The 23433-nt window shown below is 53.7% G+C and overlaps 1 protein-coding gene across 2 annotated transcripts in view; it reads right to left on the bottom strand.

Moving 5' to 3' along the window:
• The window catches only part of adar (adenosine deaminase RNA specific), a 66826-nt gene that overhangs the window by 15799 nt on the left and 27594 nt on the right, over window positions 1–23433 (bottom strand). For both annotated transcript variants that reach the window (XM_085978483.1, XM_085978484.1), the window contains exons 6-9: window positions 18955–19169; window positions 10653–10806; window positions 8749–8920; window positions 1440–1533 (exon numbers count right to left, since the gene is read on the bottom strand). In XM_085978483.1, the coding sequence (XP_085834609.1) occupies window positions 1440–1533; window positions 8749–8920; window positions 10653–10806; window positions 18955–19169 (635 nt within the window). The remainder of the gene's footprint in view (window positions 1–1439; window positions 1534–8748; window positions 8921–10652; window positions 10807–18954; window positions 19170–23433) is intronic.

Raw genomic sequence — 23433 nt, 5'->3', positions numbered from 1 at the left:
GAATGGCGGAGCAGGCTCGAAGGGCCGAATGGCTGACTCCTGCTCCTATTTTTCTATGTTTCTCTGCCCTGCATACTTCGTTGAAATCAGGATTTGTCATAACGTCACTTACTTAACATTATTTTCCAGCACCTCCCAAACCCGCGACCTCTACCACCTAGAAGGACAAGGGCAGCAGGTGCATGGGAACACCACCACCTCCAAGTCACACACCACCCTGACTTGAAAATATATTGGCTGATCCTTCATGTCAAAATCCTGGCACTCCCTCCCTAACAGCACTGTGGGAGTACCTTCACCACACGGACTGCAGCGGTTCAAGGCGGCGGCTCACCACCACCTTCTCAAGGGGCAATTAGAGATGGCCAATAAATGCCGGTCTTGCTGGCAACAACGTCACGTGAATGAACTAAAAGAAAATAGGTGGAGCTCCTCAACTCCCTCGGGTCTTCCCTTGCTCCTACTATTCGGGGAGGGAGGATCGCAGCTCCAGTTTAGTCGCATCCCAGTATAACAGTGAGCAACTCACCACCAGTCACAAAGATTTCAGGAGCCAACAGCACCCCCACCCAGAGCTCCAAAGACTCCGTCCTCCTCTGACACACACTTCCCTTCTCCGGTCTTGAAATTCAGTTGTCTCCAACTTTAAATCACACTTTCCCTGGAGCTCAAGACTGTGGCAAGCCTAACCCTTGGCGTCACCTCATGGTTCCCTGGGGTTCAGCCCTATAAATCAACAAACAACCGTCACCCAACGAGGAAGTGGAAGGAATAAGGAAGGGAAGCGAGGGCTCACCGGGATGGGGTAAACATAACCTGTGTCTGTGCAGTGAGGGGAAGCTCCGGGTCACTTTGCTGGGTGGGAACACCACATGGAACAGCACCTGTGTTCCGGACAAACTATCTGTGCTGCATCCCCCTCCTCTCCAGAAGGTGCTGGCTCTTGCTGGGGTATTAATCCCACAGGTGTTGGCCATTCGGCACCTCACCCAACTGGTCTTCCTTCAGGAGCGGAGACACTGTGACATAAAAGTTACTTACTGGAGAGGGGCTCGGAGCTGAGCCCGGCCCTGTCCCTGTCCCTGTCCCGTCCTCATCCCGATTTCTTCCACACGCACATTCCAACAAGAGTCACTGGATAGTCAGCGGGAACGGGAACATGCGAAGAATGACAGACAGGAAAGGGCCGTCTGGTTCATCCAGCCTGTGCTGCACAGTAGTGCTACCTCGTGCAGCACAATACATACACGCGGCACCCCACCTCAACCCTAGCAGTCCCTTCCCTCGCCATTTGTGGTTCCCCTGACTAACTCGGCGAAGGCCAGGAATCAAAACTGGGATCTTCCTGGTTTGTGCAGCACAGTGCCACGACACGTGGCCCATCAACCCACCACACTAAACCTCAGTCCTCGCCTCCCTTTCCCCCAGAAACGCTTTACCTTATGAAGCACCTCCGGGAGATGATTTCAGCGTGACAGTCGTTGACCGTCTCCCCTTTGAGACTCAGCTCTTCCCCCTTAACGCATCGGTTACCTGTCAGGAAGCAAGAGAGCGCATCAGCATCGTCAGTGAACCCAGACATTCCCGCCAGCGATCCCAGACATTCCTGACAAGTCAGCGGGAATGCCCACAGCACCGTGTTGACTGATCGTCGAATGCATCGTTTGTCATCTCCTCTGACCCCGGGGACTCTCTCCACTGGCATCAGCGGTGCCCATGGTAAATATCCACAACCAGACAGTGTCAGAATTTAAGCCTCCTGTCGCTTGCAAACGGCAATAAAAAAAACATTTTTCAATCTACATTGTGTCCCTCCTCTCCTGAAGGTGCTGGCTCCTGCTGAGATCAGAGGTACATGGGCAAGGAGCGTCACAGCCAAGGGCACAGAGACAGAGACACACACCCCCACCCCACCCCAGGGGTCACTGGACAGTGATCAGGAGCAGGAACCCTGGCTGATTTCCCCCTCTCTCTAACCCAGGGGTCACTGCACAGTGATCAGCAGCAGGAACCCTGGCTGATTTCCCCTCTCTCTAACCCAGGGGTCACTGGGCAGTGATCAGGAGCAGGAACCCTGGCTGATTTCCCCTCTCTCTAACCCAGGGGTCACTGGACAGTGATCAGGAGCAGGAACCCTGGCTGATTTCCCCTCTCTCTAACCCAGGGGTCACTGGACAGTGATCAGGAGCAGGAACCCTGGCTGATTTCCCCTCTCTCTAACCCAGGGGTCACTGGACAGTGATCAGGAGCAGGAACCCTGGCTGATTTCCCCTCTCTCTAACCCAGGGGTCACTGGACAATGATCAGGAGCAGGAACCCTGGCTGATTTCCCCTCTCTCTAACCCAGGGGTCACTGGACAATGATCAGGAGCAGGAACCCTGGCTGATTTCCCTCTCTCTAACCCAGGGGTCACTGGACATTGATCAGGAGCAGGAACCCTGGCTGATTTCCCCTCTCTCTAACCCAGGGGTCACTGGACAGTGATCAGGAGCAGGAACCCTGGCTGATTTCCCCTCTCTCTAACCCAGGGGTCACTGGACAGTGATCAGGGGCAGGAACCCTGGCTGATTTCCCCCTCTCTCTAGTAGATTGTGGAGATTGTCCAAGGACCTCAACTGAAAATACTGCCCACCCGCCCCCGCCAACCAGCTCTTCCTCTGCGCAATGGAAGTGTTGTCTTCCATTCTATGCGCACCACCTGATAACTGGAGATTAATCCGAGAGCTGAGCTCGGCAAATCCCCTCAGAGACTGCTCCAGCAGAAACTCTTTTGCAAATCAAAGTGCAGTTCAGAGAAAAGATTACCGAAAATAAGAGCTAAAATTAAATGCCTCAAGGAGCGGTCTGGCTTTCTGGTGATTTGCAATTGAATAAATCCCTGTTGCTCAGGCACAGAAGGTAATCTATTACTGAACAGGCCGGCTCACCTCCACTGACTGCAGTATCCACGGTTAGAGATTAAGGTTGAGAAAGTGTTAAATAAATCCATTCTACATCAAATAATTACTTATATTCTAGACTATATTCCCTTCTTACAGATTATTTCTGCAGTTTAAAAACCCCGGAAATTGAAAGGCTGACAAGCAATTCTGCACAAGAGGCAATCTCGAAGGACTGCCTACAATGAGATTCACTTCATCCCGCTAAACTAGAGACTCAGTTATTGTCCGTTTTGGTAGCGTGGCTCGCTTTGTGTCACGCAGACAGTAAAACGCCGATTCTTTTTCCCTTCCTGTAGGGCCAGGCCACAAGACGTTCGAGCCCAAGATCAGCCGTGATCTTATTGAATGGCGGAGCAGGCTCGAGGGGCCAAGCGGCCTCGTCCTGCTCCTTGTTTCCTATGTCAGAATGGAGATCGAGAGTGGGAGAAGGGTGGGTCACGGGGGAGGTGATGCAATGGTCTTTCAGCTAAGCTAGAAAGAGTGACTCCGTCAAACATCAGATGAGAGGCACCCTCTGCATTGTCATACACCTACACCCAGCCGCCTAAAGTCAAGGAAGAGCTTCATGAACAGTGTTGTTCCATTACAATCAACCTCATCTGAAGCCCGCATCGCCTTGTGGAAAGACCGGCTCGCCAGTCTTGAACAACCCCCAGCGATGGAAATTTTACCTGATGAAAGCCTTCCCCCAGGAGCTAATTGCAACTGGGCAACCTGGAAGTGCCTTAACAGACTTAGGACCGGTGTAGGTTGCTCAATGGTGTCACTAAGCAAATGGGGATATTCAACCAGCCCGACAACTTGTGAATGCGGAACTGAGGCACAGACTATGCAACATCTCCTGCAATGCCCATCGTTAGAGGAACCCTGCACTGTTGCAGATCTTGCCGAATCCAACAACAAGGCGCAAAAATGTGTCCAGTTCTGGCTGGGCTATGTATAGACTGTCCGTGGACACGATAAGAAGAAGAAGCTAAGCTTAAAAGTGAAATATTGTACTGTGCTTGACGTAGGAAAACTACTAGGCACTCGGTCTAAGCGTTAAACAAAGCTTTAATCAACTGTTTTACAACATGGAGGTCTAGTTGTGTCCTTCACTAGTTCCTGTTAAAGAACGTCCTGCGCAAGCTGGGCCCGTGCCCGAGTATTTATACTCTCCCTGGACAGCGCCACCCGTAGGCCGCCCAGTATTATTTCATAAGTCTTTCTTTCATGAATGACTGATTCATGTCAGTGCCTGCGGCAGGGGGTGAAGATGAAGAAGGGAGCGCTGAACTCACCCGACTGTGACCTGCACATCTTCTGTGGCAAAGCACCCTTTGCAAACCCGGTGTTTGCCGTGAGTGTAGGTTCCAACATTTAACTTTTAATAAAACTTCCAAGCATGCTTCAGCGTTCACGTTCCTAACAAAGTCTTGGTGCCGCTCAAAATTACCCCCACTACCTCTTCGATGGTACCCAATTCACGGCTAGCCAAGGCAGCTCCAATGTTTTAATCCCGATTCCCCATCCTTCCTCCATATCCTTTAACCGCCCCCCACCCCCCACCCCCACGCCTGCCCCGAGGTACGGGACACAAACTGAGTGGCGTACTTTATGGCGGGTCTAACTGCGCTGACCATGGAGGCTTTCAGAATCTGGCACCTTCCCAGAGGTCGAGTTTTTCACCTTGGTGTTGATGCCTGGGAGACACTGGCCAGCAGACGCCCACATACCCCTTTCAAATACGGGTACAGTCTCGTGCGAAAGGAGCCATCGATCAACATGCCGAGACAGCAAGTTCGCTTTAAAAAGGAGTTAGCCAACTCTCTACATAACCACTCAAAAAATTACTCATTTATTGCAGTTTCAACCCAGTTCCCAGTGGGCACGGACCACTGAGACACAGCCAGTGCGAGTCTTACCGGAAAGCAGAGAAGGCAGCCTGCCCTCCCCGCGCTGCTGCCACAGAATGTCTGGTGAGGGAAATAGAAAAATCCCACTTGTGCAGCAAGGAGCTCACTTCTGGGGTGGAAATGGAGGGATGTTACTGGACCAGCGTAGAGGAGCTTTACTCTGTATCTAACCCGTGCTGTACCTGCCCTGGGAGTGTTTGATGGGACAGTGTAGAGGGAGCTTTACTCTGTATCTAACCCGTGCTGTACCTGCCCAGGGAGTGTTTGATGGGGCAGTGTAGAGGGAGCTTTACTCTGTATCTAACCCGTGCTGTACCTGCCCTGGGAGTGTTTGATGGGATAGTGTAGAGGGAGCTTTACTCTGTAAGTAACCCGTGCTCTACCTGCCCTGGGAGTGTTTGATGGGACAGTGTAGAGGGAGCTTTACTCTGTATCTAACCCGTGCTGTACCTGCCCTGGGAGTGTTTGATGGGACAGTGTAGAGGGAGCTTTACTCTGTATCTAACCCGTGCTGTACCTGCCCTGGGAGTGTTTGATGGGGACAGTGTAGAGGGAGCTTTACTCTGTATCTAACCCGTGCTGTACCTGCCCTGGGAGTGTTTGATGGGACAGTGTAGAGGGAGCTTTACTCTGTATCTAACCCGTGCTGTACCTGTCCTGGGAGTGTTTGATGGGACAGTGTAGAGGGAGCTTTACTCTGTATCTAACCCGTGCTGTACCTGTCCTGGGAGTGTTTGATGGGACAGTGTAGAGGGAGCTTTACTCTGTATCTAACCCGTGCTGTACCTGCCCAGGGAGTGTTTGATGGGGACAGTGTAGAGGGAGCTTTACTCTGTATCTAACCCGTGCTGTACCTGCCCTGGGAGTGTTTGATGGGCCAGTGTAGAGGGAGCTTTACTCTGTATCTAACCCCGTGCTGTACCTGCCCTGGGAGTGTTTGATGGGGACAGTGCAGAGGGAGCTTTACTCTGTATCTAACCCGTGCTGTACCTGCCCTGGGAGTGTTTGATGGGACAGTGTAGAGGGAGCTTTACTCTGTATCTAACCCGTGCTGTACCTGTCCTGGGAGTGTTTGATGGGACAGTGTAGAGGGAGCTTTACTCTGTATCTAACCCGTGCTGTACCTGCCCAGGGAGTGTTTGATGGGGACAGTGTAGAGGGAGCTTTACTCTGTATCTAACCCGTGCTGTACCTGCCCTGGGAGTGTTTGATGGGCCAGTGTAGAGGGAGCTTTACTCTGTATCTAACCCCGTGCTGTACCTGCCCTGGGAGTGTTTGATGGGGACAGTGCAGAGGGAGCTTTACTCTGTATCTAACCCGTGCTGTACCTGCCCTGGGAGTGTTTGACGGGACAGTCTAGTGGGAGCTTTACTCTTTATCTAAACTGTGCCTGCCCTGGAAGTGCTGGGTGCCTAAAACTTAAAGGAACCCATTGCCCAGCACCAACACTCTGTATGTTCATACACAGCAGGTTAGTCAGTCTGAAAGAGAAAGACGCGTGGGACCTTTCAGCATCCCACACAAAATGTGAACCGGACTCTTTCTCAGACGCAGTACACTTTAGATTTCCAACAGTCGTGCTTTTTGTGTTTAGAAACTCTGCCTTCCCAACGTGTTGCCGAGTTGCTGGCTGCGTCAGCAACGTTCCCGAGGGAAGGATCGGCAACAGGCAAACATCAAACGTGCCTATAAATACTGCAGCAACCTCCAGGGGCCTCACTCATCAAACCCAGTACGCCACAGGCCTCCCCATCCGAAGCTGAACTGCTGCCAGGTCTCCGCGTTTGAAGTCGCGATTCCCTGAGGAATTGCATTGGATGCAGTGAACATACAAGGCGAGGGCTGAGCTACAGAGATTCACAGCACAGAAGGTGGCGTCCATTCGGCCCATCGTGCTGGTGCTAGCTCTTTCTAGCGCAATCTGAAACTGATCCCCGCTGCCCTTGCTCTCTCCTCATTGCCCTGTATCTTCCTCGGTTTCAAATATTTATCCAATTTTCCTGTTAAAAAGTTGCGATGGTCTCTGCCCCGACCACTCCCGGTGGCATTCTCTGACAACCCTCTGTGTACAGAAACGTCTAGCCGCTCTCCTCAGGTCGCAGTGACAATTTTAATTGGATAACACCTCGTCACCAACTCCCCAACCAGAGGGAATCGTCCCTCCTTCCTTATTCTGTCAAAAACATAGAAGATAGGAGCAGGAGTCGGCCATTCGGCCCCTCGAGCCTGCTCCGCCATTCAATGAGATCATGGCTGATCATCCAAATTCAGTACCCTGTCCCTGCCTTCTCCCCATATCCCTTGATCCCTTTAGCCTTAAGAAATATATCCAACTCCTTCTTGAATATATTTAATGAATTGGCCTCCACTGCCTTCTGTGGTAGAGAATTCCACAGGTTCACCACTCTCTGGGTGAAGAAATTCCTCCTCATCTCTGTCCTAAATGGCTTACCCCTTATCCTTAGACTGTGACCCCTGGTTCTGGACTCCCCGACCATCGGGAACATCCTTCCTGCATCTAGTCTGTCCAGTCCTGTTAGAATTTTATAAGTTTCAATGAGATTCCCTCTCATTCTTCTAAACTCTAGCGAGTATAAGCCCGATCATCCCAATCTCTCCTCATACGTCATTCCTGCCATCCCAGATATCAGTCTGGTGAATCTTATGAAGGGATTTTGATAGATCAAACAGGGAGAAATGTTTCCAGTGGCAGGAGGGTCGGTAACCAGAGGACACAGATTGAAGATAATTGGCAGAAGAACCAGAGGCGACATGAGGAAACTTTTTTTTACGCAGCGTGTTGTGATCTGGAACGCACTGCCTGAAAGGGCGGTGGGAGCAGATTTAATAGTAACTTTCAAAAGGGAATTGGATAAATACCTGAAGGGGAATAAATAAAGGGCTCTGGTGAAAGAGCAGGGGGGAGTGGGACTAATTGGAGAGCTCTTTCAAAGAGCCGGCACAGGCACGATGGGCCGAATGGTCTCCTCCTGTGCCGTATGATTCTATGATTCTTGTTTTAGAAGCCCTGTAGCCCTACTGTACCACCCTCCAAGGTGCTCGCTCCTGCAGCATTACTCGCTGCCTGTCTCGGGCTCACCCAGATGAAGAATTCCACAGGTTCACCACTCTCTGGGTGAAGAAATTCCTCCTCATCTCAGTCCTAAATGGCTTACCCCTTATCCTTAGACTGTGACCCCTGGTTCTGGACTCCCCCGCTATCGGGAACATCCTTCCTGCATCTAGTCTGTCTAACCCTGCATAATTTTAAAAACCGCAGTTAAATCTCCTCTCAGCTCCAGTGGAAATAATCCCAGTCTCTCCCCTCTCTGGCACCATCCTGGTGAATATACGCTGTCCACTTCAATGTCCTTTCGCTGACAAGGCGTCCAAAACTGCGCACAGTGCTCTAACTGAGACCCAACTATGGTTCTGTAGAAATCTATCTTCGCTCTTGTACTCTCTGCTGCCACTTATATAAAAAATGACATCTCAAAGGGATTGTCTTGTTTTTCCCCCCCCTCTCCTATTGGCATTGATTCCCGCTGGTGTACGGTTTCTAGCTCTTCATGCGAGGGCCCAGACAGTGAAATTCAGCGGACTGTTCGACCCCGGGGAGCATCACAAGAGTCCAATCGCAGCTTTGTGCTTGATGTTCGCAGCGGGGGGGGGGGGCCGTGATCGGGAAGGGCCGAAGTCTCCCATCCCGAGCACTGGGACCAACCGCTGCGCACTGCAAGATCAGCCAACTGGGCACAGCGCAGAGATCCAAACTTTACTGGTGTGCGCGACTCGGTACCACGACCGAGGCAGTGCATATATCCAACTGAGCCACATTGGGGGGTGGGGGAAGAGAGAGACTCCACAAGACAGTGCCCGTTTGTTCCCACAGCTTCCCATGAACGAGTACCTGTGCCCAGGCTAACCGTGGTCCCCAGATCGTCATCGCCCCTCTTCATAATGATGGCCGCCAGAATCTTGCGGCCCAGCAGGCTGTGCTGAATGCGTGCGGTCAAGCTGTTGAAGCACTGGTGGCTGAGCATGGCGATCTGGTCGTGCAACGTACCCCCAGACACAGGCAGCTGCACAAACAAGGGAGAGAGAGAGAGAGAGAGAGAGAGATAATTACATCACACAAGGGGTGTGGGGGGACAGCCGAGCCTCGGCACGCTCTGCACGTAGCACATCCTTCACAAGTGATTTAACCTGGCAACTCAGTTAAGTGTTCGATAAATATTGTTCCCGGCTCATTGTACTGGCACACGGTACGGGTTCCACTTAACACAGCCCATCGGCTCCACACAGCGGTTGCTGTGGCAGCAGAAGAGGCAAACTCCGTGCTGAAAATAAAAACACCCGGCAGCCAAGCGTCATGTCACATATTCCGAGGCTCGAACCCTCCCGTCCACAGTTGTTACCCTACACAGCCGAGAATGTGGCCTTTTGAAAAAAAAAATCATTCTCGGGGACATGGGCGTCGCTGGCAAAGGCCGGCATTTATTGCCCACCCCCCCATTTGCCCCTCGGGAAGGTGGTGGTGGGCCTTCTTCTTGAAGCGCTGCAGTCCGTGTGGTGAAGGTGCTCCCACAATGCGGCTGCTCAGGGATTTCGACCCAGTGACGGTGAAGGAACAGCCGGTATATGTCCGAGTCAGGATGGTGAGAGTGATGGAGGCCGTGGGGTTTGGGAGATGTAAAGGGACTGTCCACTCTCGACTTCATCCAAAGGTGTTTTGTTCGTCAGGTGCGAGGCTTACAGTGAGCACTGGCAGGCTATTCAACCGTGGGGCACACCACAGCAAGAACACCATCCTACCCTCGGGCAAAGTCCACACACGCACACTACGGGCTGGATTTTATCAATGGAGGAGTGACTACAACTTTCGGGGCTGTAGTCCCGCCTCCATCGAGTTGTGGCCAAACCCACGTGATTTCCCCTTGATTGACCTTGTTAATCCCGCCCAGCGGACTCAGCAGGCCAATTAAGGGCCACCCAGCAACAGGTGACGTCACAGATTGACATTTCACCTGTCAAGAGCTTTTGACAGATGAAATATCAGCGTTTGGCAGCTGTTTGAAGCTGTCAAACACTGACAATCTGTACTCCAAGTTAATTCCTTCCTCTCAGGCTGATTTAGAGATCTCTCCAGAACAGAAAGCTGAATGCTGCAGATTTTGACAGCTCGCGGCCATTCTGCTTTCTGTGCCGGTGAGATGAGGGACTCCCGAGACCTGAAGGAAGGAAGGCTGTAAAGGTAAGTAAAACTTCTTTAAACACTTTACACACACCAAACACACTTACCTCTGCACTCATGCACCCATCACTCACCTGAACACCGGACATCTCGACCCCTCCAAGTCCTTCAGCCCGACGGTCCGCCTCGCTAACTTGGCGTGGTTTGGAGCCGTCGGGAATCCCACACTTCAGGGATAAAAATAGGGATTAGGCTAAAAACTGCCTGTTAACTACTTGTTAACAGGCAGTTAATTGGCACTAATCCCCTTCCCACCTCGGGGAGGCGGCTCCCAGCACGGGTCGGGTACCCGCCTCCTGGGAAACGGGCATGGAGGCGGGTTGCAGACGGGATGGGTTCGTGCCCCCCGATTTTAACCCCCCCCACACGCCTCCAATCCCGCCGCCACGGCCCGATGAAATTCGAGCCCGATGACTTGTTGGATCTGATCAGGAGTGGGAACACGGTCCGATTCGCTTCCCCCACCCCCTCGCTGGCTCAGAGACAAACTATCAGCTCCTCAGCGGCTGCTACGCGGGCTCCTGCGGCTAACGATACTTCACCCAGCAAGCGGTACCCACCTCCGAGCAGAACTCTCCGGTCCGTGCCGCCTTCTCGCCCTCACCAATCAGGACGCGCAGCGCAGCGTCCGCCGCCTCCTGCTTCGCCTGCTTCTTGCTGCTCGAGCTCACCGGGGGGAACCAGCGACCCCCGACCTTCGCCTGGTACGTAAACCTGCGGCGTGGTGAAAGAAGAGGGAAGACAAAAAAAAAAATAAATGATGATATTCCTCGGGTCACTGGCGAGTGTTTGGACAGCAACATCAAACGGCAACGCACAACACGGTCGACTTGCCTCCCCTACCTAGCCTGAAGGTGCCGACTTGCGCTCAAGTAGGATTCCACAGGCATCTGGTGCCAACTGGTAACTCACTCAAAGTGCCTGCTCATGCACGAGGTCAACAGGCTATTCAACTGCAGGGGGCAGTCACAAACCCAATCAAGAACGCAGAGGTTGTAACTATCAGGAAAGGCTGAGCAGGCTGGGGCTCTTTTCTCCAGGACAGAGAAGGCTGAGGGGGTGACCTGTTCGAGGTCTTTAAGATTATGAAAGGTTTCGATGGGGTAGACATAGAGAAGATGTTTCCACTTCTGGGGAAGACCAGAACTAGGGGCCATCAATAAAAGATCATTAATAAATCGAATAGGGAATTCAGGAGAAACTTCTTTACCCAGAGAGTGGCGAGAATGTGGAACTCGCTACCACAGGGAGTGGTTGAGGTGAATAGTATAGATGCATTTAAGGGGAAGCTGGATAAACACATGAGGGAGAAAGGAATAGAAGGATATGTTGATGGGGTGAGAGGAAGAGGGGTGGGAGGAAGTGAGTGTGGAGCAGAAACACGGGCACTGACCCGATGGGCCGAACGGCCGGTTTCCGTGCTGTGAATTCCATGTAATATGAGCTCATCCGATATCTATATTCACGTACTCTCCTGCAGGGGTCCCTGGATAATCTGATCTGGGAGCCCTGGGTGGAGTTTTCCCCTCCCTAACCGGAGGGGAAGGTGGGTTTTGGGGACAGTGGGAGCACAGGCACAAATCAGACAGTAGTTGGGAGCACGGAACGCTTGGCCACGGGGCGTTGGCTGATGAAGCAGAGGGAACACACAATGAATGGTCGGACCCTAGGAAGGTCAGAGGATCAGAGGGACCTTGGTGTGCATGTACATAGATCCCTGAAGGCAGCAGGACAGGCAGATAAGGTGGTTAAAAAGGCATATGGGATACTTGCCTTCATTAGTCGAGACACAGAATATAAGAGCAGGGAGGTTATGATGGAGCTGTACAAAACGCTAGTTAGGCCACAGCTGGAATACTGTGTGCAGTTCTGGTCGCCACACTATAGGAAGGATGTGATTGCATTGGAGAGGGTGCAGAGGAGATTCACCAGGATGTTACCTGGGCTGGAGTGCTTCAGCTATGAAGAGAGGCTGGACAGGCTGGGGTTGTTTTCCTTAGAGCAGAGAAGGCTGAGGGGGGACCTGATTGAGGTGTACAAAATGATGAGGGGCATAGATAGGGTAGATAGAAAGGAACTTTTCCCCTTAGTGGAGGGGTCAATAACCAGGGGGCATAGTTTCAAGGTAAGGGGCAGGAGGTTTAGAGGGGATTTGAGGAAAAACTTTTTCACCCAGAGGGTGGTTGGAATCTGGAACTCACTGCCTGAAAGGGTGGTAGAGGCAGGAACCCTCACAACATTCAAGAAGCATTTAGATGAGCACTTGAAACGCCATAGCATACAAGGCTACGGACCAAGTGCTGGAAAATGGGATTAGGATAGACGGGGCTCGATGGCCGGCGCGGACACGATGGGCCGAAGGTGTGGAGAGGGCAGTGGGGTTAGTTTTGGATTGCTCTAGCCGTCAACCTCTACGATTCTAAACGGAACTGCTTGTAAAGGGGGAGGCGAGCAGAGGAGGTGCCTGCGGATACCGCAAACCCCCACCCCCCGTCGAAATCTAAAACTTTCACACAGTTATGATCTGGAATGCACTACTTGAAAGGGTGGTGGAATCAGATTCCATAGGAACTTTTAAAAGGCAATTGGACATTTACTTGAAGAGGATTAATTTGCAGGGTTATAGAAATGTAGAAAACTAGGAGCAGGATTCGGCCATTCGAGCCTGCTCCGCCATTCAATATGATCATGGCTGATCCTCTATCTCAATACCATATTCCCGCTCTCTCCCCATACCCCTTGATGCCTTTTGTGTCTAGAAATCTATCGATCTCCTTCTTAAATATATTCAGTGACTTGGCCTCCACAGCCTTCTGTGGTAGAGAATTCCACAGGTTCACCAGCCTCTGAGTGAAGACATTTCTCCTCATCTCAGTCCTAAATGTCCTACCCCGTATCCTGAGACTGTGACCCCTCGTTCTAGACCGCCCCCCAGCCAGGGGAAACATCCTCCCTGCATCCAGTCTGTCTAGCCCTGTCAGAATTTTATACATTTCAATGAGATCCCCTCTCATTCTTCTAAACTCTAGTGAATACAGGCCTAGTCGACCCAATCGCTCCTCATACGACAGTCCTGCCATCCCAGGAATCAGTCTGGTGAACCTTCGCTGCACTCCTTCCCTAAGAAAGGATATACTTGCCATGGAGGGAGACCAAAACTGCTCACAGTACTCCAGGTGTGGTCTCACCAAGGCCCTGTACAACTGTAGTAAGACATCCTTGCTCCTGTACTCAAATCCTCTTCCTAACTGCTTGCTGCACCTGCATGTTTGCTTTCAGTTGACTGGTGTACAAGGACACCCAGATCCCTCTGTACATCAGCATTTCCCAATCTCTCACCATTTAAATAATACTCTGCCTTTCTGTTTTTCCTACCGAACTGGATAACTTCACATTTATCCACGTTATACTGCATCTGCCATGTATTTGCCCACTCGCTCAACTTGTCTAAATCGCTCTTTGCATCCTCCTCACAACCCCACCTAGTTTTATGGGGGGGAAAGTGCTGGGGCGTGGGATTAATTGGACAGCTCTTTCAAAGAGCTGGTGCAGGCATGCCGGCCCGAATTGCTCCTCTTAGACTGTGTGATTCTAACGGATGAGAGCTCAGACAGCAGGGGTTAAAGCAGAAACCTCAGCTCAGTTAAGCAGCAGCTGCAAATAGCAACTGACGATCAGATTGTATTTTTTTTTCCCCTCTCTCTCTCCACACCTCACGGTCAATCTCTGTGCCGTGGTGTTGCTATACTCACGGAAATAGTACCAAAAGCTGGCTGCAGTTCCCAGCCACGCCAGGTGAGACACGGCGCCGTGGTCACGAGGCTCATTCAGCGCCGGCGGGATAACAAGCCCCTACACTTCGGCACTGTGCGATGCGCTGCATTTAGCACCTCCAAATTGCTCCCTCGCCAGTAAGCAGACCTGCTAGTATATCACCTCAGGTGTTGTACAGCTCAAAATGCTCTCTCCAGACACAATCCAATATTGGAAGGACCGAATCTATAATTGTGCTGGGTGATTGTGAGAGCTTATAAATAGAGAAATTTCACAGGCTCTTCACACTCACTTCATTGAAAGCACAGTGGAAAGGAAGCAGGTGCGGGCCTCGGAGTGGGCGCAGAGAAGACTTACTAGAATGGTTCCAGGGATGAGGAGCTTCAGTTATGTGGAGAGAATCACAGAATCACAGAAACCCCACAGTGCAGATAGAGGCCATTTCGGCCCATCGAGCCTGCACCGACACATTTCCCACCCGATCCCCGTAACCCGTACACCAACACATATCCCACCCTATCACCGTAACCCCACGTATTTAATCCCCCTAACACTAAGGGTCAATTTATCATAGCCAATCAACCTAACCCGCACATCTTTGGACTGTGGGAGGAAACCGGAGCACCCGGAGGAAACCCACGCAAACACGGGGAGAATGTGCAAACTCCACACAGACAGTCACCCGAGGCCGGATTCGAACCCGGGTCCCTGGCGCTGTGAGGCAACAGTGCTAACCACTATGCCACCGTGCTGGGGCTGGGGCTGTTCTCCTTAGAGCAGAGAAGGTTAAGGGGAGATTTAACAGATGTGTTCAAAATTATGAAGGGGTTTGCATAGAGCAAACAGGGAGAAACTGTTTCCAGTGGCAGGAGGGTCGGTAACATAGAAGATAGGAGCAGGAGTCGGCCATTCGGCCCCTCGAGCCTGCTCCGCCATTCAATGAGATCATGGATCATCCAAATTCAGTACCCTGTCCCTGCCTTCTCCCCATATCCCTTGATCCCTTTAGCCTTAAGAAATATATCTAACTCCTTCTTGAATATATTTAATGAATTGGCCTCTACTGCCTTCTGTGGTAGAGAATTCCACAGGTTCACCACTCTCTGGGTGAAGAAATTCCTCCTCATCTCTGTCCTAAATGGCTTACCCCTTATCCTTAGACTGTGACCCCTGGTTCTGGACTGCCTCGCCATCGGGAACATCCTTCCTGCATCTAGTCTGTCCAGTCCTGTTAGAATTTTATAAGTTTCAATGAGATCCCCTCTCATTCTTCTAAACTCCAGCGAGTACAAGCCCAATCGTCCCAATCTCTCCTCATACGTCATTCCTGCCATCCCAGGTATCAGTCTGGTGAATCTTATGAAGGGATTTTGATAGATCAAACAGGGAGAAATGTTTCCAGTGGCAGGAGGGTCGGTAACCAGAGGACACAGATTGAAAGTAATTGGCAGAAGAACCAGGGGCGACATGAGGAAACTTTTTTTTACGCAGCGAGTTGTTGTGATCTGGAATGCGCTGCCTGAAAGGGCGGTAGAAGCAGATTCAAGAGTAACTTTCAAAAGGGAACTGGATAAATATCTGAAGGGGAATAAATAAAGGGCTCTGGTGAAAGAGCAGGGGGGAGTGGGACTAATTGGAGAGCTCTTTCAAAGAGCCGGCACAGGCACGACGGGCCGAATGGTCTCCTCCTGTGCCGTATGATTCTATGATTCTTGTTTTAGAAGCCCTGTAGCCCAGCTGTACCACCCTCCCAGGGTGTATGGGGAGGTGCTTGCTCCTGCAGCATTACTCGCTGCTTGTCTCGGGCTCACCCAGATGAAGAAGGCAGAGCCATCAAGGACGAGGGTGGGGGCGGGGGGGCGAGGGTTGGGGAAACCGTGCAGATGAAATTCAGGCCGGCCCTAATTTTGGTGAAAAGGGTAAAGAGCAAAGGGGGACAGACTGGAGGCTGAACGCAGCGAAGGAGAGTCGGCCTGTTCGTGCCTCCCTCCCCATTCTCAGCCTTCCAACAGTGGATCAAAAAACATTACCTCAAATTCTATTCAGGTTCGCTCGTTAAGGGTTCATTCAGTGCTGTATGATTCCTTGATTCTATGGTAACTGCACGGGTTGATTCACACGCCACCGCCGTGACTTGTAGGCGAGGGCACTAAGACGCAGGCTCACCTGTGCAATGCTCCACCGAGTTACCGATCGCACTGTTGGGAGAAAGAGCTCAGGCACTTCTCCACAGCACAGACCAGCCAGCGTCAGAAGTGCAGGCCACCGGGCCTTCAGGTCGGCACTGCAGAAACAACTCATTTTGGAGGAGGCCGAGGGTGGGGCAAGAGAGAGAAGGGAAGGACAGAGGAGTTGGGAAGAGAAGAACATGACAACAAGAGCCTTCGGAAAGTGGAAAGGGCTACCCATGGAGGGAGAGAGGGGAATCGGACAGTTTTCCTGCTGCTGATTATGATCCAGCAGCGTGCCCAACACTTGGGATTCACTTGCCTGTGCCGGCTCTTTGAACGAGCTCTCCAATTAGTCCCACTCCCCACTGCTCTTTCCCCATAGCCCTGCATAGAGTCATTGGCCTAGAAATTGGGTATAGCCCCGCTTGAGGCGTTAGAACTGGCGCTGCGCAAAGTTTATAGCCAGACGAAACTTATCGCCGCCTGGCGCGATATTGGGTTGCATTGCCCCTAAAGGGGATTGAGGCACGAATTCAGGCGTTACACGGGACTCCTAAGGTGCTAATCTTCCGGCACAACCCAGTATCGGAGCGGACTGGCGCAGCGCAGGTGCTCTCTATTACTGATGACCACGAGACTTCCAGGCGCCGGCCAGCTCTTAAAGGGGTGGGTCAGTCAGCTTCAGCATCCACACTCTGCGCCTTGCAGGCCTCAGAATCGGCACAGGCCCTTCTCTGGCGCTAAAAACTTGGACCAGATGGAGAAGGTGAGACAGAGAGCAGAGCGCTTCACCAATGAGGCTCTGGAGCAATTGGTGGCCGCAGTGGAGCGCCGGCGAGATGTTCTCTACCCAGACAACGGCACGAGGCCGAATCATAAGGAGTGCCGACGAGCTTGGAGGGATGTATGCCAGAGGGTCAACTCCAGCAGCATGGTGACCAGGAGCCCTGTCCAATGCAGAAAGCAATTCAACGACCTCACTCGGGTTGTGAGGGTGAGTGTTGTTTCTGCAAACTTCTGCATCCCTTCATTTGCACCTGACTTTATGGCTACAGGGTGGGCTGTGCCCCATTGGCCATCTGCCAGCAAGCACCCATGGCCCTTTCTGGGCATACACATGCACATTTGACTCTAGGCGTCATGTAAGGGCTCTTCCACCATGGGGGACATGAGATGATCACTCAGGGCATAATGTAACATAACTTCCCCTCCTTTCCCCTGCAGTCCAAGCTGGCAAGGATTGGCAAGGACCAGCTTCGCACCGGTGGAGGACCTCCACAAGTGGTCACTCTCACGGATCTCGAGGAGAGAGTCCACCAGATTCTTGGAGGACGTCTGAGTGGTCCTGTAACCACTGCAGCTGCCGACCGCATTGTCGACAGCGATGGTAAGGTTCTCACCTTTGACAACTGTCTCCTTCCACTTGTTCCCCCCGCCAGCATGCTTTCTCACTGTAGACCCATGTCATAGCCTTGCCGCAATCTGGCATCCCTTGCTGCCAAGCTGTCCTTTTGCTAAAGCCACTCTTCCACCTCCCTGCTTTCAGATGCTGCATCACCAGCTCGGGAGCCGGGCCCTCAAGCTGCCAGTGCCAGTGCCTCCGAAGGCTCAATGAGAAAATTACTATCCAACAGAAGGTCAGCAACTCTCTCCAGCAACGATCAGAATGGCCAGCCCAAATGGCTGCAGCTTTTATACCAGTGCTGTCCCCTTTAAATAGCACCCCCCCCCCGCCAAGTCCGAGAAGGGCCTGGGAACGCTCCATCCAACTGTCACTAATAGCGCCAGGTGAAAAGGTTGCGGGCGCCACCGAATATCCGGTCCGGGCGCCAAAAAGGCATTGCACACTGAAATGACGTCATGATCTGCCTGCGCCCACGGGCGAGCGAAAAGGGTTAGCGCCGGCGCTAAAAGGATACTCAATATGGGAGGTGGCGCTATATTCACTGCGCCCGCCCGAAAATTGGGTAACGCCCCAATTCGCGGGCTCTTTAGGCGCTAATCGCTGGCGCTACCAACCGAATTTCTAGGCCATAGAGTCATACAGCACAGAGAGAGGCCCTTCGGCCCATCGCGTCCGTGCCGGCCATCAAGCCCCGTCTATTCTAATCCCATTTTCCAGCACTTGGTCCGTAGCCTTGTATGCTATGGCGTTTCAAGTGCTCATCTAAATGCTTCTTGAATGTTGTGAGGGTTCCTGCCTCTACCACCCTTTCAGGCAGTGAGTTCCAGATTCCAACCACCCTCTGGGTGAAAAAGTTTTTCCTCAAATCCCCGCTAAACCTCCTGCCCCTTACCTTGAAACTATGCCTCCTGGTTATTGACCCCTCTACTAAGGGGAAAAGTTCCTTTCTATCTACCCTATCTATGCCCCTCATAATTTTGTACACCTCAATCAGGTCCCCCCCTCAGCCTTCTCTGCTCCAATTTGTTTCCCCTTCCAAGTATTTATCCAATTCCCTTTTGAAAAAGTTACTATTGAATCTACTTCTACAACTCGCAGAAAGTTTAAATCCTCGAGTGCCAACAGTGATCTGGCAACCATTAGGGGAAAGTGCGGGGGTCGTGTCCAGCTGCAATGAATCCAGCGATCAAATATCCAGCGGACACGGATTGACACGCGGGCGAGGCAACCGAGGAAGAGCGCGCCAGTCAGCACCTTCAGGAAAAGGGGGAAGAGAATTGCATCGGAATGAGGGGGTTGATCAGAGGGGGAAGAAGGGAGAAACCAGGGAAGGGAGACCGGGGGGGGGGGGGGGGGGGGCGCAGGGAGAGACCGGGGGGGAGGAAGGGAGAGACCGGGGGGGAGGAAGGGAGAGACCAGGGAAGGGAGACCGGGGGGGGGGGGGGCAGGGAGAGACCGGGGGGGAGGAAGGGAGAGACCGGGGTTGCGGGAAGAAGAAAAAAAAACACCAACCTGGGGTCATGCGGCGGTCCCGACTGGTCTATCATCTTGAGCTCCGCCGCGAATCCCTTCGAGCGCGCATATTCCAGGAGGCCGCCGATGGGGTTCTTGTTCAGGTAGGTGATCAGCTCTCCCAAGCCAGCTGCCTGGGCAGCTTCCAAGTCCATCGGCGTCAGGGAGGGAATGGCGCTTTGAGCAACAGAATTCTCCATGTTAGTGTCTGAGGACTGGCAGAAAAGGAGAGGTTTAGTTACCAGCGAGACTGAGAGAACAAGATTGATGGTGGGGGGGGACGGGGACAAGCCTGAAAGATAAACAGGAACGTGGGACAGCATTTCTGATGGTGCGTAACTTGGAAAATTGCACGAAAACACAACTTTGGCCGGGCTTTTCTCTTCAACCAGGGCCGTGGGATCGTGGAACAGCCACCTGAACGGGTAGGTGGGGCCGCTGTTTAACCAGCCGAGATGGTGGCTGGAGGGCAGCTCGAGCTCGCAACCCTTCTCAGAGGCGGCAGGGCGACCGACTGAGGCAAGCTGACACACACTTGTGGCTGTATAAGGCAAAGAAAACATTGCTGCCCAAGTACAGGGGTCAGTGCAAGGACGGGGCGGCAGGCCGCCCGTGTCCGCAGCAAGGGATTAGTGCAGAGGGCGAAGGCCGATGCGAGGAATGATAAGCTCTCCAATGGTACAGGAGCGGCTTGAAGTGGCGCGGTAACCACCCTGAGCAGTGGGAAGAGGCACTGCCGAAAACAATGTGAAGAATGCTGCAATAAGCTGAAGATACACAGGACGGTCAGCACCTGAATAGAGAACATGAGCTTCCTATGGAGACCCTTCAGCAGCTCTGACAAAGACACTGCACCTGAAGCATCAAACTGCTCGAAGAGTCACTGCTGGATGTTGCTGATAGCGGTGTCAGCCGTGGCTCAGTGGGCAGCACCCTCGCCTCAGTCAGAAGGTTTTAGGTTCAAGTCCCACTCCAGAGAATCTTGAACACAAAATTCTAGGCCGAGACTCCCAGTGCCAGTACTGAGGGAGCGCCGCACTGTCGGAGGGGCGGTACTGAGGGAGCACCGCACTGTCGGAGGGGCGGTACTGAGGGAGCGCCGCACTGTCGGAGGGGCGGTACTGAGGGAGCGCCGCACTGTCGGAGGGGCGGTACTGAGGGAGCGCCGCACTGTCGGAGGGGCGGTACTGAGGGAGCACCGCACTGTCGGAGGGGCAGTACTGAGGGACCTCCGCACTGTCGGAGGGGCGGTACTGAGGGAGCGCCGCACTGTCGGAGGGGCGGTACTGAGGGAGCGCCGCACTGTCGGAGGGGCGGTACTGAGGGAGCGCCGCACTGTCGGAGGGGCGGTACTGAGGGAGCGCAGCACTGTCGGAGGGGCGGTACTGAGGGAGCGCCGCACTGTCGGAGGGGCAGTACTGAGGGAGCGCCGCACTGTCGGAGGGGCAGTACTGAGGGAGCGCCGCACTGTCGGAGGGGCGGTACTGAGGGAGCGCCGCACTGTCGGAGGGGCGGTACTGAGGGAGCGCCGCACTGTCGGAGGGGCGGTACTGAGGGAGCGCCGCACTGTCGGAGGGGCAGTACTGAGGGAGCGCCGCACTGTCGGAGGGGCGGTACTGAGGGAGCGCCGCACTGTCGGAGGGGCGGTACTGAGGGACCTCCGCACTGTCGGAGGGGCGGTACTGAGGGAGCGCCGCACTGTCGGAGGGGCGGTACTGAGGGAGCGCCGCACTGTCGGAGGGGCGGTACTGAGGGAGCGCCGCACTGTCGGAGGGGCGGTACTGAGGGAGCGCAGCACTGTCGGAGGGGCGGTACTGAGGGAGCGCCGCACTGTCGGAGGGGCAGTACTGAGGGAGCGCCGCACTGTCGGAGGGGCAGTACTGAGGGAGCGCCGCACTGTCGGAGGGGCGGTACTGAGGGAGCGCCGCACTGTCGGAGGGGCGGTACTGAGGGAGCGCCGCACTGTCGGAGGGGCGGTACTGAGGGAGCGCCGCACTGTCGGAGGGGCAGTACTGAGGGAGCACCGCACTGTCGGAGGGGCGGTACTGAGGGAGCGCCGCACTGTCGGAGGGGCGGTACTGAGGGACCTCCGCACTGTCGGAGGGGCGGTACTGAGGGAGCGCCGCACTGTCGGAGGGGCGGTACTGAGGGAGCGCCGCACTGTCGGAGGGGCGGTACTGAGGGAGCACCGCACTGTCGGAGGGGCGGTACTGAGGGAGCGCCGCACTGTCGGAGGGGCAGTACTGAGGGACCTCCGCACTGTCGGAGGGGCGGTACTGAGGGAGCGCCGCACTGTCGGAGGGGCAGTACTGAGGGAGCGCCGCACTGTCGGAGGGGCAGTACTGAGGGAGCGCCGCACTGTCGGAGGGGCGGTACTGAGGGAGCGCCGCACTGTCGGAGGGGCGGTACTGAGGGAGCGCCGCACTGTCGGAGGGGCGGTACTGAGGGACCTCCGCATTGTCGGAGGGGCGGTACTGAGGGAGCGCCGCACTGTCGGAGGGGCGGTACTGAGGGAGCGCCGCACTGTCGGAGGGGCGGTACTGAGGGAGCGCCGCACTGTCGGAGGGGCAGTACTGAGGGAGCGCCGCACTGTCGGAGGGGTGGTACTGAGGGAGCGCCGCACTGTCGGAGGGGCAGTACTGAGGGAGCGCCGCACTGTCGGAGGGGCGGTACTGAGGGAGCGCCGCACTGTCGGAGGGGCGGTACTGAGGGACCTCCGCATTGTCGGAGGGGCGGTACTGAGGGAGCGCCGCACTGTCGGAGGGGCGGTACTGAGGGAGCGCCGCACTGTCGGAGGGGCGGTACTGAGGGAGCGCCGCACTGTCGGAGGGGCGGTACTGAGGGAGCGCCGCACTGTCGGAGGGGCAGTGCTGAGAGAGCGCCGCACTGTCGGAGGGGCGGTACTGAGGGACCTCCGCACTGTCGGAGGGGCGGTACTGAGGGAGAGCCGCACCGTCGGAGGGGCAGTACTGAGGGAGTGCCGCACCGTCGGAGGGGCAGTACTGAGGGAGCGCCGCACTGTCGGAGGGGCAGTACTGAGGGAGCGCCGCACCTTCGGAGGGGCAGTACTGAGGGAGCGCTGCACCGTCGGAGGGGCCATTTTTCCGATGAGACATTAAACCGAGGTCCGGTCTGCTCTCTCAGGTGGACGTAAAAGATCCCATGGCACCATTTCGAAGAAGAGCACGGGAGTTCTCACCATTGGTACTGGGCCAATATTTATCCTTCAACCAACACCACTAGAAACAAATTATCTGGCGGGAGCTTGCTGTGTGCAAATTGGCTGCTGCGTTTCCTACATTAGAGCAGTGACTACGATTTTGGACAGGTTGGGCGATTGGGCAGATGTATGGCAGATGCAGTATAATGTGGATAAATGCGAGGTTATCCACTTTGGTAGCGAAAACAGGAAGGCAGATTATTATCTGAACGGCAATAAATTGGGAGAAGGGGAAGTGCAACGAGACCTGGGTGTCCTCGTGCACCAGTCGCTGAAGGTAAGCATGCAGGTGCAGCAGGCAGTTAAGAAGGCAAATGGTATGTTGGCCTTTGTAGCGAGAGGGTTCGAGTACAGGAGCAAGGATGTCTTGCTGCAGTTGTACAGGGCCTTGGTGAACATAAGAACCTAAGAAGTAGGAGCAGGAGTAGGCCATACGGCCCCTCGGGCCTGCTCCGCCATTCAATAGGATCATGGCTGATCCGAATCTAGACTCACGTCCACTTCCCTGCCTGCTCCCCGTAACCCCTAATTCCCTTATCAGCTAGGAAACTGTCTATCTCTGTTTTAAATTTATTTAATGTTGCAGCTTCCACAGCTCTCTGGGGTAGCAAATTCCAGATTTACTACCCTCTGAGTGAAGAAGTTTCTCCTCATCTCAGTTTTGAAAGGGCAGCCCCTTATTCTAAGATTATGCCCCCGAGTTCTAGTCTCACCCATCAGTGGAAACATCCTCCCCGCATCCACCCGATCAAGCCCCCTCACAATCTTATATGTTTCGATAAGATCGCCTCTCATTCTTCTGAATTCCAATGAGTAGAGGTCCAACCTACTCAACCTTTCCTCATACGTCAACCCCCTCATCTCCGGAATCAACCGAGTGAACCGTCTCTGAACTGCCTCGAGAGCAAGTATATCTTTTCGTAAATATGGAAACCAAACCTGTACGCCGTATTCCAGGTGTGGCCTCACCAATACCCTGTATAACTGAAGCAAGACTTCCCTGCTTTTATACTCCATCCCCCTTGCAATAAAAGCCAAGATTCCGTTGGCCTTCCTGATCACCTGCTGTACCTGCATACTAACTTTCTGTGTTTCATGCACCAGGACCCCCAGATCCCTTTGTATTGTCGCACTTTGCAGTTTCTCTCCATTTAGATAATAACTTGCTCTTCGATTTTTTCTGCCAAAGTGAATAACCTCACACTTTCCAACATTATATTCCATCTGCCAAATTTCTGCCCACTCACTTAGCCTGTCTG

This window comes from Somniosus microcephalus, unplaced genomic scaffold (genome assembly GCF_052327205.1).
Source record: "Somniosus microcephalus isolate GS21.2 unplaced genomic scaffold, FLI_Smic_1.0 unresolved_chr7, whole genome shotgun sequence".
NCBI classification, from domain to species: domain Eukaryota; kingdom Metazoa; phylum Chordata; class Chondrichthyes; order Squaliformes; family Somniosidae; genus Somniosus; species Somniosus microcephalus.
This window is presented reverse-complemented; position numbering and strand designations above follow the sequence as displayed.